We start from the raw sequence: 16,938 nt of genomic DNA on the forward strand, positions 1-16,938 counted from the left end.
TCTTCCCTCTTCTTGTCTTCCCAGGTGCTTGGCTGCATGTGGGCTATTTAAGGGTTGGGTTTTTCCCCCCCCCCTCCTTCTGCCTGCTTAGAAAATTCCTTGTTAGCATTGTGTGAACGAGCCTGAGATGAGGGAATATAAATCAGGATGGATGAACGTTCCCTGTAGTCAGTTTTTCCTTGGTCTCTTCAGTGCCATAAGGAAATGTTCATTTAATTATAGGCATCAGGGGTAGAAATAACTATATTAAGCCCTCAAGGGGAAGCTGCCGGTGATGAGCTGCAGATCAGAGTGCACAAAAGTTTTTTTTTCCACTCACTCAGCGTGGGAAGAAGCCCTGGCATTTTGTGGGTACCTGAGTGAGCAGCAGCAGCCCTGCTGCAGAGCCCAGGGGAGAAGGGCTGCAGGGAAGGTCCATCATGGCCCACAGCTGGTGGTCGGGTGAGCTTGTTTCCCGTTCTTGCTGGCTGTTGAAACACGTAATCCCACAAGAATGGAGAGAGGCTATTTGTCAGCCACACGAGCGCAGCCTGCACAGAGGCAAAGCAAACACTTGCGTTGGTTTGTTCAGACGGCCAGGGATGCTGGCAAGGAAGGTACGCCCTGCTGGGGCTCGGATCAGCCCCCCTTCATCCCTGTGCCTTAGTTAACAGGGTTAACTTAGTTAACAGCTTAACGGTGGTTAAGCCCCACTGTGGTTACTGGGGCTTGGATGTACATTTTTGTTTTGTGGCTAAGTTTTTACTGTTGGGAAAGCAGCTTTGCAGCCCTCCTTCTGTATGACAACTGCAGCCGCTCTTGGCTTTTCCTATCCTGCCTGCTGTGTTGTGAAGGCAGTCAGGACCCGTAGGTGTGCCCTGGGACTGCCAAGCCTTTGCATGAGCTCTTTTGCCTAGGATGCCTGAGGTGGTTTGGCGAGCAGAGCCTATTGGGGGTGAGACTGCTGCGTGGCATGCCAGCATGTGGCAGGGTGGTCATCACTGCTCTGCTCAGGGGCTGGAGCAGAGCATAACCATTTTGTGCTCTGTGAGTTTTAGAGACTTTTTGAGGTATAAAAGGCTTCTGTTATATTTTGACGGGCAGCTCTGTCTCGAGGGAAGTCCTTCCTGCATCTGTGGTAGTGCTTGCTCTGCCCAGGTGGGGAGGCTTTGAAGATGAAGCAGCCACGAGCCTTTATTTGGTGTGCTGGAAATTGGACCGAGCGCCGTTGGGTACACGGTCCAGGTTGGGACAGAGCAAGAAGAGGAAGCACAGGCCTGGTGAGGTGATTTTTAGCAGGCAGATGAAAATGCTTTGGACCTGCAAGAGGGCAAAGGAATCTGTGGGCTGCGGTTTTTTTAGATCAGTGACTTTCATCCTGTGGTCTGTTAACCCCTGGGGGCCTGTGGGCTGTTTGAGGAGGAATATGAAAGGTAACGAAGGAAAGAAAATTCACTTCTGCTGTATGCAACTGTCTACCCGACGCTGTTTCCCCAGGGGCTCCATCTCCTCCCGCCCTGAGCTGGGAGCTGCCACTGTTGATAGCAAGAAGCGTGGAGGAGAGCAGACGTTGCAGCAGCAGAGGAGGGAGGTGTGAAGGCTACCAGACGATCTGGGGAGGGAGCGAAGGCAAACAGTCTGGGAGACTGAAACCAGGCAGGATTGTGACTCTCGGCATGAATGGTTGAGCAAAGGGAGAAGGACAAACAGGCTTGTCTGAGTTGGCATGACCTGCTTGCATGGAGTCTTTTCTGTGGAGGTGGGTGGTGGTGCCCAGAACAGTCCTGATGTTACTGATCGTGTCAGGAGAACAGACTCGTCTCAGCGGTGGGCTGAGGATGCCCAGCACCCCTGGAGGTCAGGCCTATGGTGCACGTGTGCTGACAAAGGGCACATCTGCAATTATCTGCAAAAGCAGGTCCATCTTCTGGCAGTGCCTTGCCATCTCCCGTGGGTGTACCTGGGTCTGCGTGCTATAGATGTTCTCTGCTGAAATGCCAAGGGACCAAATGCTGATAGTCCTTCGCAAGGTAGCGCCTACTCAGTACATGCAGACATGCACACCCTGTAGCCTGGTGTTTGAGCTCTCTGACTGTGCTAGCTGTGAAGATCTGTAAAAGCTTAAAGATGCTGGCACAGCTAGTGTGCTCTAGAGTCTCCCACTAAAGAGTTGCCCCATTGCAAGGGCTTCTTCAGTTGTGCCTTGTCCCTCTTGTTGGTGCAAGTTGGTGTGTTTGTTCCCCACACACCCGAGTGCTTTTCCCATTGCTTTGCAGTGGGACCATGGAAAGGTGGATGGTTAGAGGGACGCTTGGTGAGGGACCTGGCTGGGGGCAGTACCAGAGGAGGATGGCAGCCTGATCTTGTCTGAAACCTTAATTGGAAATTATCTCAGAGATAGGGACCTGGCTGGGTTTGTAAGTGGTGTAGCGCGGCATGGGAAAGCATCAGTAAAGCCATGAGTGAGCTGGACTGAGAGAGGTCTCTTAGGTGGACTGTCACAGCATGGTATGGTCTGTAACTCTGAATTAGCACCAAAAGGACTTGGTCTGATAGGCGGTCATCCCATATGCTTCCCTGTGCAAGCTGTTGAGGGTCTGAGGTGCAGATATTCCAGGTGAGCATGGGGCAACCAGCTGGGACATGCCTCCATTGAACAACATTTTCTTCTCTTCCTCCACTGTCTACAGTTGGGATCCTTTTTTGCTATTTCAGTTACTTTGTGTTTGGTTATGTTCTGGAAGTGGTTTGTGCCCTTGGCTGTTCTGCCCTGGGGCCATGCTCCCCGGCTTTTCCAGGTGGTGATCTGGGAGGGGGGAAATATCCCTGGCAGATGCTTCCCTCATCTGGTCATTGTATTTCTGTCCTAACTCATTATCAGTAAATGACCCATTCCTGACCCAGCTCTCCAAGGAAATAACATTGTTGGGTAGCTCCTGGGTTTGGGGTGGGCTTGAAAGGAAGGTCAATGGTAGCAGGGCCAGATGGATGTTGTTGCGGCTGCTGCGTTGGCAATACTGAGATGCTCTGACCCCCCTGGTACCCATTGTGCCCTTGGGAGGTGTTGTACAGGCTCTGCTAGTCGGTGGTGAGAGACAGGTAAGTCAGAGCGTGTCTTCAGGTGAGTGCTTTTCCCTTCAGCAGGCTGATTCTGCCTCTGTGGCACTGGAGAGGTAAAACTGACCTTCAGCTGGGTAGACTGAGGGGCACACCAGCCCCTCTACAGGTCAGGCCACTGTGATGGCATCTAAGGGGTGTTTGTGTGTTGCTTTGGAGAGAAAATTGAGGGTTTTTTTGTTGTTAATTAAAAAGCAAGACAATTTTAAAGGCTGACACAGTCACAGCCAGGTTCCATTTCATGTCCCCAAATCCCTCCTCTCATTTCAGCTGGATACAGGAACGACTTATTTCCTTTTTCATTTCTAGTCCTATTCAGTAGGCCAGTTGGAAGCTTTTAAACAGCTGCCCTGTCCCGTGGAGGGGTGGCTTGCCTTGTGGCAAAGGGATAAAGTGGTTCTTGGTCAGCTAATGCAGAAAATACTTTGGGGTTCCTTTAGAATTGTTTAGAAATGTGAAACTGCCCTTATTCGCAGCAATTTGGGAGGGAGATGGCAGATGTTCTTTCCTCAGTTTTTTTGTTGTCTCTTTTTCCTGCTGTTGAGCGAAACTCCCCCATCTGCCTTGTCTGGGGCTGTTGCATCAAATCCTCTGCTGAGCTGAACAGAGTAAGCTTCACCACTTTGACTCAGAACGGTTTTCGGAGGGGCCAGTGGTGTCAGCAACTGGCAAACTCATTTCATCTGTGTATCCTCCTGGCTGGCTTTTTTCCAGCGGCCTTAGAGAGGTAACACTGCAGTATTATCCGCTGCTGTTGAAATCTCGCCATTCTGCTCCTGATAGAGGTGAAGCACCTTTTACAAGGTCAGTGTTACCTCCACGTGCCACCTCGGTGGGTGCTGGCAGCTGGAGAGCTGGCAGCCAGCACAGGAGCTCCCGTGCCGATTTTGGCGAGCGCGCTCTGCCTTTGTTCCCGCTCCCCCCTCCACCTACCTCTCCTACTTTCTCTCCTTTCTCGCCCCTCCTCTGCCTGATCTGGGGAGGGTTTTTCCTCCTCTGCTCACAGCCCTGCCGTTTCCGCGAAGGCTGGCTGCCCTTTTTAGCATGCAGAGCCTCATCTCCTCCAGGTTACGCAGAGGTGCCGCAAAAATAGAAATGAGAGACAAACGCCCCATTGAAGCAGCTGGCAAGCCCTGGCTCCGTTCCCTGCTCCCTCCCATCTATGGTTGCAGGGCTTTTATTCGTTTGTGTTTCTTTATTCCTGTCGCTTGATCTGCCTTTTAGAATACAAAATTGGGAGACTGATGGCTGATAGAAGTCATCTAATCCCCGTGCCCCATCCTAGGAGGAAAACAGCTAGCCACCGATGTCTTGGGCATTAGATTTCCTCTCTTGGCTGTGCTCCCCTGCCTCCCCGCTCAGCTTGTGCTTTGATTCTTTCTTTGCCTTGGAGTTGACAGCTGCGTTCAGCTCCTTTATGAGATGCTTGGAAGAGAGGAGTAAGGTGGCAAATCTTGGGGGTGCTGTTTGGCACCCCACACCTTTGTTTTTGCTGCTGGTGCAGAAGGCATGAAGCGATGTCAGGATGCTGTCTGGAGAGGTACTGGTTTGTACACTGGTGCAATGGTGCCGTTAGCCCTGTGGCACTCTGGTGCTGGCACGGAGGGTTCCCCCAGGCCAGCCTCTGCATCCTGTACCCGTGGGTCAGGCCCCAAGGTGTGGTCTTACTCCAGATCCACCCCAGGAGAAACCTGCCTTGCTCAGGCTCTGTCTATTACTGACTTATTCTTAGGGATGAAGTGGTGTAGCTTTATCTTGGGCTGAGGAGAGCAGAGCATCCCAGCAAACAAGATAATGCAGCTTAGGGGTTTTAACTGGGTAAACACTTCAGAGTTAAATGAGGGTAAACGAACTCCTGGGATCCGAGTTTCCCACATGGATGGGATTAGCCTTCTGGGTGCCCAGGTTCACCTGCCACAGAGACGTCTGCTGTAGAGGTGGTGGGATGGGCTGTGGCTGAGCTCTGGAGGCAGCCCAAACGGGGTGTAGCGATGGAAACGGAGAGGCTCGAGCCCCTCTTTGGAGCTGGTGCAGAGTTGCATTTTGAGGCTTTGCCTGCCTGGCTGGGAGAACCGGGATGGGAATTGAAGTGCCTTGGCTTTCCAGCCACGCTGTATCACCACATCTCTGCTAGTGGGAGTCAGAGGAAACTGAGGCATTGGGGTGGATAAAGAGCTGGCGTAAGGTCCAGGTAGTCAGTTGCAGTCCCAACTACACCAGATTTTCCATGAGGCCTTGGACCTGCCGTGGTCTCTCCCCATCCTTCTGCTTCCCTTTTCTGGATAACTTTGAGAATGATGTTCCCTTTCTCCCCCTCACTGCTGTCTCTCATGTTTGCTTAAGCCGTAAGCTCCTCAAGACAGGTGCTCTCCAGTGGGCTGCATGGGGCTCAGCAGCGCTCTTGGTTAGTGATGCAGGTGTCCTGTGTCAGCCTGGGTAAGCCCAGAGTAGGCATCATCATGCTGGAGCCTGGTGAGCATCGCTGAATCTGCACGGGGGCTGACCTGGCCGGGTCTCTCCAGGTCTGTGCTCGTGCACAAGACACGTGCGAATTTTCATTTCCAGTCGTGCACTTTGCTGTGCGTGCGCAGCTTACGGGGAGCCGGCCCATCCCCAGGGATGCCCAGAGGCGCTTTGGTTGGCTCCGTGATGCTGCAGTAGCTTCCTTCCCCTTTGATACTCTGCCTCTGTTGCCGTTCCCTTTCTGTTGCTGCGCTGGCCTCAGCTGATCTTGCCCTAGATCAATAGAACAAAATAAACGAGATTGAGAAGTGCTGAAGCCTGGCCCAAGTGTATATGGGAAAGAGTAACCAATATTGGATTTTGCTCAGTTCAGAGAATTGTGGAAGAAGGTGGAGAGGGTCAGAGCAAGCAGAAGGCTTGAGAAATGCATTTCTGGCTTGCAGCGTTCCCAGGGCAGGTTTGGTAGTCAGCCTGGCAAGCAAGCAGCAACTCCCAAACTTTTTGTGCTAACAAGCTGATGTTTTCAGTGAAAGCACAAGGGCCAGCCCATCTGCCATTGCCCCACAGCTTGTCTTGGCACTTGCCCTGGTTTGAATTTGTCCTTCTGGGGCGTGGAGTTGTAGGACATAGTGGTGGGAAGGAACCTCGGGAGGCTGCCTAGTCTGTGCCCTTGCCTGAAGGCAGTTCAGCTCTGCTTAAATCATTTCAGGCCACGTGTATCCAAGTCTGCATGCAGCATCCAGGTGATGTCTCAGCAGTGCTTTGTAAAATCTCTCTATTTCTAATATTTCAGGACTGTGCAAGCTTTTTCACATCTGCATTCCAGTGATATCTCAGAGCTGTTTCTAACACTGGAGTTTCTCCGCTTAAGACATTTCTAATGAATGGTTTCCTATCTTTATAAGAAATGTTTGGTGCTAGTTCTCAAGGTGGTGACTTACCACTTTGTACTACTCTTTTTCATAATATTTCTGTTGTTTTCATTGTCAAGATCACCTAGCTGTACCAACAGTCTCTGCAGTGAGGATGTCTCCTCACTTTGTGTCCTTGGATAATTTCATTATCATGTTCTTCATTTTTATTCCAAGGTCACTTAGGAAAATGTTAAAGAACAGCAGATCCAAGGACAGACTTTCAGGAATTCCACTAATAGCCTCCCTCCAGCACAAGCCTCTGTCATTTTTTGTATAGCCAGTGCCTTACAGCTGCCTTACAGTTTTCCTGCTAATCGGTGTCTTTTCTTGCCTCTCTTGTAATTCTGCGTGAGGCACTATATCAGATATTTTACTGAAGTCCAGATGGATTAGATCTGCTGCATTTCTCTTGTCGAGAAGATCAGTTGTCAAAGAAAAATACCAAATTAGTCTTCATTTCAGCTTATTCAATTAGTTCAGTTCAGCGACTAGTTCATTAAGAATTTAGAAACTGAGCATGAGCTGAGAAAGCGGGAAAACTTGTCCTTATTTCTTTTAATCTATGAATAAAAATCAGCTGTGAGAGGATGAGATCTTCTAGTTTTAATGTGCTGAAGAACAGAGGGCTAGGAAGCATTTGGTTCAGTTCACCCAAATTAGTTACTTTGCTTGCTTAACAAAGCTGTTTTAAATGTAAAACATATTTTGGTAATCTCATTTTTTTTCCTTATGTCGCCGTATTTATCATGATATTTATCGGCTGAATAAAGCCATGTTCCAGGTGCTGTTTTTTTGCATTTTGATGGAAATTTGACATGCATGTGAATGAGCCTTGACACAAATCACAATTAAACTCTCATCTAGGAATCGAGAAGTGTCAGTCAAACCTTCTAATTGATGAAATAGAAATAACAAGGATGTAATTGTTGAAAGAAAAGTGTAAAATGCAACCTGCCTCCCTGCTTCATGTTAGGTAGATGTTTGCTATTGGTACATTTTAATTCTTACTTGTGACAGCCAGCCCGCCCTTAAGAAAGCAAAAAATGTGAATGCAAAATAAAGTCCAAATCAATGACTTAAAAATAGATTTCCAGCCTGCTGATTTAAAATATGATTAATATTGGTGATGTAAATAATTTTGGTTTAAATCAGTCGCCCTGCATATAATATAGCTGCAGATTAGGAGCACTAGGGTGTGCAAACGATCTTGCCTGGATGACAGTCGGACTTCACAGGGCCAGAATTTCGTGACTTAAGTATAAGACATTTCACCTTCTTTCCAGGATGGGTGACTAACAAGGCACCCGTCCTTCTGAAGAGGCAAAAAAACTCAGAGAGGGTGAACTGTCATGGCCCCATTGAAGAGAGGTGTCCCTGGGCTGGATGGCTGCTTGGCACCAACTCCTGGGTGTAAATCCTGCTCTTCATGGTTTGTGGGTGTTTCCCAAAATTCCCAGATTTTTCTCATCAGTTGAGAGCACAGCCCATCTGAGGGGCAAGTGACCCTGAAGAAGGCAGGTGTGTGCAACAGGTTGGTTTGGTAGGAATGGGCTGCAAGGGGAAGACAAGCCCAGTGGTTGTCAGTCCTACCTGTAATATGGATTTACTGTCATTATACAGGGACCTTGTGCCTCTGCCTTGCCTCCTCCTCGGAGCCAACCACTGATGGCCTCACGTCAACTTCCATGTTGGAGTTTGCCATGATGTCCCACCTGGAGGCTCTGAATTCCCATGAGCAAACCAGCCGAGAGGCTGCAGAGCCTGATCTTGCCCCTGGCTCTCTGCATGCTGCCCCAGGATCAGGCTTTGCCAGCGAGGAGAATGAGGAGTCCAAGATCTTACAGCCCCCGCAGTACTTCTGGGAAGATGGGGGAGAGCTCAACGACTCCAGCCTGGACTTGGGACCGGCAACAGGTAGGTTACTTTTGCCCCATTCTCCCTGCCTGCTCTGCAGGGACTCTGGGGAGGTGGGAGGATGCAGGGATCTGTCTTAGTGCTTTGAAACAACTCTCGCTAAGAGGGCCTGAGATTAAACGTCAGCTCTATTTTCTCACCTCAGTGCCTGATGTGTCCCCAGTGAACCCTGAGCAAGCACGGGCTTTAGAAACCAAGTTACAGCTTAGCCTTTATTCCTGAGCTGCTATGACCTGGGAAAAGTATTGTCTCCACCTAGTTTCCCACTTTGTGGTCTTCTTTCTCTCCTTCTCCCTATTACGCTCTCCGTTCCTTCTTTCTGTTGCTGCCAATTAAGCACAACCCGAGTCTGAAGACACCAGCTCAATGATCAAGTCCATCTTGGGGTTTGAGTCAAAGCTGAGTTCCCTGGGCCAAGTTCTGGATTCCTCACTCTGACTTTAGTGGGGATTTGGCCCAATAGAAGGCAGCAGGTTTTCTCCCCGGGGCAGCTGTCCTGGTGCCTACCCTGTCCTGCCTGCTTCCTGGGGAGTCATGGCCAAAAAGAGTTCTGTTGGCATTTGACCTTGCTTTCCTCTGTGGAGTGTTTTTTTGAGACCACTGAGGGGACCCAGCGGTCTCCCCCTGAGCCCCTCACTGGCTTTGAGATGCTGTCAGGGAGCGGGATGGGAGGAAGGAGGAGGAGTGTTGCAGGGTTTCCGGTAGCTTAGGAGATTATTGCACATGCTCCTGCTCTTAAGTGTCATGTGGGGCATGTATTAAGTGTTACCCAGGGGCCAGGCTTCAGTCTTATCCCTCCTCCTTATGCAGTGTTGCTGCCTCCCTCTCAGCAGGTCTGACGGAGCTCTGCAGTTAGAAGGCACAAGTCTTGTTTCATCTTCACTCTGATTTCTGTGACCTTAAGCAAGACCTGTGCTCGCAGAGGGCTGAGGGCTGCCCACTGGGGCACAGCACACACCATGCAGGGCAAGAGCCATCCCAGCTTAGGTCTCCAAAGCCCTTTGCTCACTAACACTGCTGCTAAAGTCATCTGGCCGTGCTCTTGCTGCCCTGCAGCTCGTGTGGCCCCCCAGGCACTTGCAGGCCTGGCTGCGGGGAAGCTGTACAGATGCCGCCCCCGCAGCGATGCTGGGGGCGGATGGTGCGTGCTCCTGTCAGCACATCCTTGGGACATGCTCTGGCATACCCGCTCTCACGCGCTGGCAGCGTGCTCAGCGGTGCTTTTATTTGTGTGCCAGCAGGCACCTGCATGTACTCACAGATCTGGACGTGACTTGGAGAACAGCATGTGCTTGTGCATTGAGAGAGAGATGCACTGGGTACCGAACCCAGCCTCGCCTCTTGCACGTGCCTTGCTCCATTTGTATGCAGAACACGCTCATCTCTTCTTCCGTTCTTGCCTGCAGTGCTTTCCTCCATGAACAGATGTGCTCTTTCAGCTGTCCTTTACATGTACCCTGTCCTATCCGCCGTCCAGCTAACCGATTCTGTGCTTCCAAGCACGGTTTTTTTCCCCCTGACCGTTGCTGTGTCCAGAGCTCGTGTCTTGGTGGCATTTCAGAACCTTGGTTAATAGAACAGTTTGAATTATTCAAGAGCTGGGAGCACATTTCTACTTAAAATTTAATTAGAAACCTGCTGTGTGTCATTTTACAATAAAGGATGTTGTAATAGCATACCTAAATTGGGCAGCCTTCTCCTGTCATGCGAAGCCTGTGCATGAGATGCACACAACCAATGGATCTTACATGCTGCATGTGTGACAGATGCCATGTGATACCTTGTGGGACTGTGTGATGACGTCTGTTAGGTTATTTTCAATGTATAGATTCATTAAACAGTTTCAAACAGGTGCTGTTTATGGTGTAAGTTTTGCTTATGTGGGGGTTTTCTCCAAATGACAGTGTAGCCCAGCACAGCTGATGGCTCTGTCCCAGGCACAGATTTGAGATCCTGTATCTATAAAGGCACAAAATGAGATTGTTACACCACTAGAGAGAAGATTCCCCACAATGAAAGGAGACCTGTGCTGGCTTCTTTCTATGTTTGGCATAAAGAAATTGGGCCTGAAATCGGTGGTCTTCTTGCAGATAAGTCACATCTCCTGAGATGTCAAAGCTGTATTAGTCATCTGTCCTTTCTTTTTTTTAATGTTCTTCTGAAGTCTGTGTGGGGAGACTCCTCTGCCTTTGTGCAGCTTTGAGACTGTAAGAGACAAAAAGTAATAACTATCTGCAGCTGCTGCTTTTTTTTTTTAAGTGCTCTCAAACATCCTTTAAATATATTTCTGGAAAACATGTGGCATTTAGGGCCACTTGTTAGTCTATTAGAAAGTGAGAACAAACTCCCACTAGCAGAGCACAGCTCAGCCTGGGGCTCTGACTCTCCTGAATAACGTGCTTTTGCTGACTTATGCTATGGAACAGTAAATCTATATTGACATCAGTGAGCACCAGCCTGTGGAAGGACCCTCAGATTTGTCTCGTTCTGTCTGAGGGTGCACAGAAGTGCACGCTTGCATGTGTGCTAACCGATGCGCAGCTGCTACCCAGTGGAGCTGCATCTGGAAGGGACGGATTAGGTTTAGTGGGAATGTGGATGCCGTATCCTTACAGAAAGCAGCAGCGTGTGACTCATACTTCAGCCGAGAGGCAAGTCAGTGAAGCTGTGAACCTATTACTTCTGCATCCTGCTGCCTTCAGGCTTCTAGGGAACCTGGAAGATTCTCAGGTTGTAGTTTGGGTTTGGCTGCTTTGTTTCATCTTTGGTATCAAATCGGTTTGAGCCACAGATCAACCCTGAAGACAGTGGCCCTGCAGGGACTCGCATCTGGCCCTTCTTCCCACCTTCCTCATCTTGTTTTGCCTGGAAGCTTCCAATCCCCCCACATTTCCTACTGTCACACCGGATTTCCAGGGCAACAGATGCAACATCTCTTCTAGCTTTAGGACTAGAAGACAGGACTCATTAGGACTGCAGGTCCCTTTGAGTCCCTGATTTTTAGTGGAAGAGTTATCTGGTGTATCCATCTTGGAGTGCTCCCTGGTTTGCACCTCTTGGTGTTCTCCTTTGGCTGAGGATGCAGTGCCCCATGAAGGCTCTGGGTTGAGGCAGCCTAATCATTAATTGCTGGAAGTGCAAGCTCCCAAAAACTGATGCAAGACTTGTGAATGCCTGGGGAATGAAGGCACTTAGTCCCTCCGCCCTTGCCCATCAGCTGAGCCTCCAAGGACTGGAGTGCATCTTCACAGCTTCCAGTGTGGTGGTGGGCTGCCATGAAGCTTGCTTTGTTACAGCTAGGGTCTGCTCTTTTAGCTCCAGGGTTGTGCCTTTGAAGGTGAAGAGACCAAGGCATGACAGTGCTGGGAGCTATCAAATCTGGTCTTCGGGGTTGGCGATTCACTAGGATGGCATGTGGTGCTTTGTGGGGGGCGGAATTGTAATCTTTTAATTATTCATAGTAATTGGTAGAAGAGATTCCCAGGAGAGCTAGGATGAGGGATAGCAGGACAGAAAAGTTAAAGGACTGTATTCAAAGAAAAAGAAGTTTTCTGGCTGGCTGATGGAATAAAGTATCTTCCACCCCCAACTTTTCTGATAGTGAGGTTCAGTTCCTTCCATGGTGAATTACTTGTCCCTGGCCAGAAGGATCCCAGTGTCTCTCAGCCTTACTGAAATCTGCTGCATCTTCATCCAGACTGACAGCAAATCTGCAGTTCTTAATACCATCTTCAACCCAAGCATTAATGAAATGAAGCACCTGGTAAAGACCGTCTGCATAAGAAGCTTAGCACTGAGCAGCTCCCTGCCTGAGCTCAGCTCCTGGGATGCCTCTTGTTTACACCCGGGTTTAGTGTACACTGACACATTAGGGGATCTGTCTTGGGACAAGCCATCTCAACAGAGGCACTGCAGTGACAGAGGGTTTCTCTGAGCATAGTGTTATTTTGGTGCTGCTGTCCCTGACCGGCTCTGTGTTTGGGTGAGGGTGGCTTATTTTAGCCTTATTGCAGTTCACACACTGAGCAGAAAAAAGGCATGGGGATGTTGGGAACAGCTGCAGTGCTTGGTGTCCAGTCTCTACCTGAAGCAAATTCTAAGTGTAATGAGACCGAACCACTTCGTTACCCTGAGTCTCTTTTGTGTGTGTGGGCCCGTCTTGGAGTTGCAGATAGTAACCTCTAGCAATTCGGGAAGATTAGGATATTAGCCCCAACTGGCTAAATTCCAGCACCAGTAATTGCATTTTGCCTCTTCAAAATCCCCCTGCAGTTTCAATCAGATGGAGTACGGCTTTTTGCAGTAAGCCTTACTGCTCTATACTGCAAAATGGTGAACAGATACTACCCTCAGACCTGGCTGCATTTTAAGTCGTGAGCAGAGTGCACCTTGCGCTTCTCAGGGTTGGCAGATGCATTAGCATGAACGGTCCTGCCAGGCTGCATTGTTGTGGTGGGAGCCCAGGAATGTTCTTGCCTTTATTACAGTGCCTTCTAGTTATGAGTAATTCAATCACTGGTTAACATGATCTTCTCATTTAATCCAATAAAGACCTTATGGTCAGGTTATGTGTTCTGAGAGCAATGAGGGTCACCCTTTTTCTGAGCTGTCACAGTTGCTTTAAACAGCTAATAGTGGCAAGTACAGGGTAGGGAACCTTGTAGGGCGGTAACTGAAACCAGCTCTTCTGAACGGAGGAGAGGCAGAAATGTAGTTAATTAAATGTCTGTCTGGGGAATTGTGCTTTGGCACAGGGCCAAGTCTTGGCCCATCTAGCATCAGGGAAGTTTCAGTATTGCTTTCAGAGGAAGCAAGACATCACCTAAATGACGGCTCTTTGCAGAGGTTTGGAGCTCATGTTCACCTCTCCCAGGGCAAAGGAAGTGAATCTGTGCAACCCAGACCTGGGTCTGCTGGGAGGTGCAAAATGCAGGACTTGGAGTGACGGAAGGCTGTGCAAGATGGTTTCTTTAGCAAATAGTGCCTGAGGGTCTTTGCAAGAGTGCTTGGAAGGGAAAAGGGGGGGCGGCTGAGGGAGGCAAAGACAGCTGGATGCTGCAATATGAGTAATACCACTACTGATGGAAAGCATTAAGGGGCATAGCTAAGGATGTGGTGGCAAAGAGGTGAGGTGGAGGTGTGGAATTTCGTATCGGTGAACCAGACTCCCAAGGGGATGGTGTGACTGAGAAGCTCTGGGAGAGTACATGACATGGAGCTGTGGCTGCTGGCTATGTTCATCTGGGCCATCGCTGCTAGGCTGTTAATCGGGGATGCTGGGATAGTTTCGTGGCTCCAGCAGACAGTTCTCCTCAGTTGTCTCTCTCTGTGATCAGGCTGGCTCCTTATGGCTTGGCTGCTCTTGTTTGTGGCTGGAAGGGGTACCTGGCACATGCCACCTCTGTGTGTGGCCGCAAGTTCCTCTTGTGCTCTGACATATTGCTGATCTTGGTGGGAGACTTCCAGAGAGCAGACCCTGGCAGGGAAGGAGCTGATGGTGTGTACCATTATTGCCTCCTCCCTCCTCCGGCACCCTTCTTTTTGGCAGTGCTCTGCTTCCTTGCTGAAATTAAATGAGCCTGATGAATCTGGCATTGCAGCCAGCCCCATGCTACCTGTCTCCTTTAACAGAAGACCCTGCCCCACTTCTGCACAGGTTACCTGAGTCTGCCTGGCCTCTCTGTTCCATGGTTGCTGTTTCTCTCCACAAAAGCTGGTGGGGGTGGATAGCACCAGCACAGGGAGGTGGGAGGGTCTGCAGGTGCAATTCCATGTGCCCAGGATATGGGAGCCAGGTTTAGAGGGTCTTCTGAAGGTAGAGGACAGCCAGGTGGGCTGGTGGGTTGTAGGATCTAGAAGACCAGTTGCTGAAGGAGAGCTGCTACATGGATGTTGGAAGGAGCCACTGAAAACGGGACATGGCCTTTGAGTTCCCTTAGGGCTGGGGCAAAGGGGAATCGAGGGAAATGCTGAAAAGACTCTTAGAATGGGGAAGCTCTTAGCTCTGCGTTGCACAGGTGAGTGATGGAAACCAGCTTGCCTGGAAGGAGCCTTGGGAAGAAGATGCTGGGATCACACCAAGGAGATGGACAGGGTGCAAAAATTCCTTCACATCGTAGAAGAGGGATGTAAAAGAAAATGAGTGCCTTAAAGAGACCTGATCTTGAGAAGTGGACGTCCTTGGTAGTGAGGCAGTAGGAGCTGTTTCCAGACAGAGACTAAGTGTCTAGCTGGGAAGTCTAGAAGGAGGATTAACTCACTATCCCTGAACCTCCGAACCTCAAAAGTGATGGAAGCCTTATGGGAACTGGGTTGTATGGAGAGCTCCTTGTTTTAACGAGCACAAACCAGCACAACTCTGACCAAAACACCTCAAGTTTCACTGTTTGTGTGAGTCTGAATAACAGCCCTTGCAAGACTTGAGGCAAGTTGAGGTTAAAATCAGTGGGGTCTTATGAACCAGGTGGGAGAAGGATGCTCCCAGCTTAGCATGCAGGATAGTGGAGACACTGGTGGCAAATGGAGATGTTAACTCAATTAGTAGTGAGTGTGAGGATTCCTGTGTCTGCTTCTACCTTGTTGATTTGTTGGCCCAGAGAAGCAGCTCAGATTTCAGTCTTTGGCTGCCTTTTAAGACAGAAGCTTGCTGGGAGAGAGTGGGATGGGTTCTCCCTGAGCTTCCATCTCCCAGGAGAGATGGCAGAGGTGGCAGTCCCTCCGGCATCCTTAGATCTTGTTGGTGGAAAGGCAGCATGGCTGTACTGTGCAGGGCTTTCCTCTGCAGGAGCTAGCTAATCTGTGACAGAGCACCTTAACGAAAGGTTGAATGTGTGACTTCAAAGGAGAGCTGACAGGCCAGGAGCATTTCTAGTTCCCATGGGACAAACCTCATGCTGCTTTCTCCTGGCTTGTTTTTCCGCTGTGCCCATCTGCCAGTTCTTGCTCTTCTCCACGTGGGCAGAGGGGCAGGGAAGAGAGTAGGTGCAGAGGAGTCGAGAATAGCTGAGAGTGTCTTTAGGCAAAGGAGATGGCAGATTGAATCACTGGTCCTTGAAAATAACATTTCATCTGACAGGGCCTTGTTTCAAGGGGCAAACCCCTCACTTTTCACCCACAGCATGTCAGGGCAGGCAGGGTTCCTGTTGCGGTTGGTGTTTTTTGTGCAAACCCTGAGTATCCCTGCAGCAGGAGGAGCAGCAGAGCCCTGGGAGATGCACTAAACCTTCACCATCTGTCTGAAGAGGGTCCCGACCTCATGCCCTCAATCCTGTGGTCTGTGGCTGTTCCTGCTGCTAACCACCATCCGTCCGGCAAGGCAGTGACGGTGGCTGTGGACCCTGGGATGTGTAGCTGTTGGTAAGGGCCTTCATGAAGACCAGCACCAGGCAGCAGAGGGGAGATGGTTTCTGTTTGTGTGGGCTGCTGCTCATTGCCCTTACCAGGCTCCTTGACCTCTGAGGGACTCACCAGGTGGGGGCTGTTGCATAGCAAAAAATCTTTTAATCCCCAGGGTTCTTGGCTAGAGTGTCAGTCAGGATGGGTGCTCTCTGTTGAAACAGAGTGGCAAAGCGGACATTGCTTCTGCCTGTGGTGGTCAGCAGATCTCAGTGGCCTGTTTGCAGCCAGAATTGGGAGACAGTTACCACATCACAGCTCCCAAGGTCAGCAGCTGGATCACGCTTGTCTTTGGGCAGCATCTGGAGGGTGTTACTTGACAGCATGAAGGGAGTGAGCTGTGCATTAGGGAAGCCACTTGCCAGCTGGACAGGAGCATCTTTGCACCTCCTGCTCAGGGTGGAGGGAGCAGTGGTGTTCTCCGTGCAGGAGGGATGGGGAAGAGCGTGCAGGAGCAGCATGGGCGCTCCTGGTTGCCAGGGCGTATCCAAGGCAATAGATGTGTTTGCTGACATGGCCCCTTCTGCCTGGGAGCTCGCACCCACTCTGGCAGCAGCAAGCGATGGATTGGAGTCAGGGATGCATGGAGATTCCTTGTGCAGATCTCCTCTGTAAGGCATCCAGACAGCTGCTGCTCACTGTGCTCAGTGGAGCATCCGCTTTGGCAGGCAGGAGAGGAGATGGGGGTCTTGGGGATTTCAGACAGTCACTTACTTCGTAACAATAACCACAGGTGGGTCAGGGTGCTCGTTTCTGGCTGCAGAGGGATTGTCTTCCCTTTCTCAGTCAGAATAGGTGCTGTGCTTGTCTTGGGGGAGAAAAGGAGTTCATTGGGGTGGAAACTCCTGAAACGGAGCCCCTTGGGTACAGGCAGTTTCTCAAGAAAGATGAAGATTGATTTGTGCCTGTCGCTGAGCTTAACATGTCTGATACTCTCCTTATCCTGGGATCCCAGCTCCTTTCTGGGCTTCCAGAAGAAACCGCTGCCTGCTCTGACCTTACATTTGTGAGGTGCATCTTCTCCTTCAGCATCTACATTTGTCTAGCAACGTGCATGCATGGTCAGAGCCACAGAACAGCCAGGGGCTGTGCGGGAGGGAGGGCAGTTAGATCCAGCTCCTGCTTCCCTGCAGCCACTCTTCCTTAGTGACACGGG

At 50.2% G+C, this 16,938-nt stretch overlaps 1 protein-coding gene across 1 annotated transcript in view; it reads left to right on the forward strand.

Moving 5' to 3' along the window:
• PODXL2 (podocalyxin like 2) overlaps window positions 1–16,938 on the forward strand; it is a 33,586-nt gene that overhangs the window by 2,714 nt on the left and 13,934 nt on the right. Inside the window, exon 2 of the mRNA XM_056338211.1 lies at window positions 8,094–8,387. Within this exon, the coding sequence (XP_056194186.1) occupies window positions 8,094–8,387 (294 nt within the window). The remainder of the gene's footprint in view (window positions 1–8,093; window positions 8,388–16,938) is intronic.

Source organism: Falco biarmicus, chromosome 4, assembly GCF_023638135.1.
Source record: "Falco biarmicus isolate bFalBia1 chromosome 4, bFalBia1.pri, whole genome shotgun sequence".
Taxonomy (NCBI): Eukaryota; Metazoa; Chordata; class Aves; order Falconiformes; family Falconidae; genus Falco; species Falco biarmicus.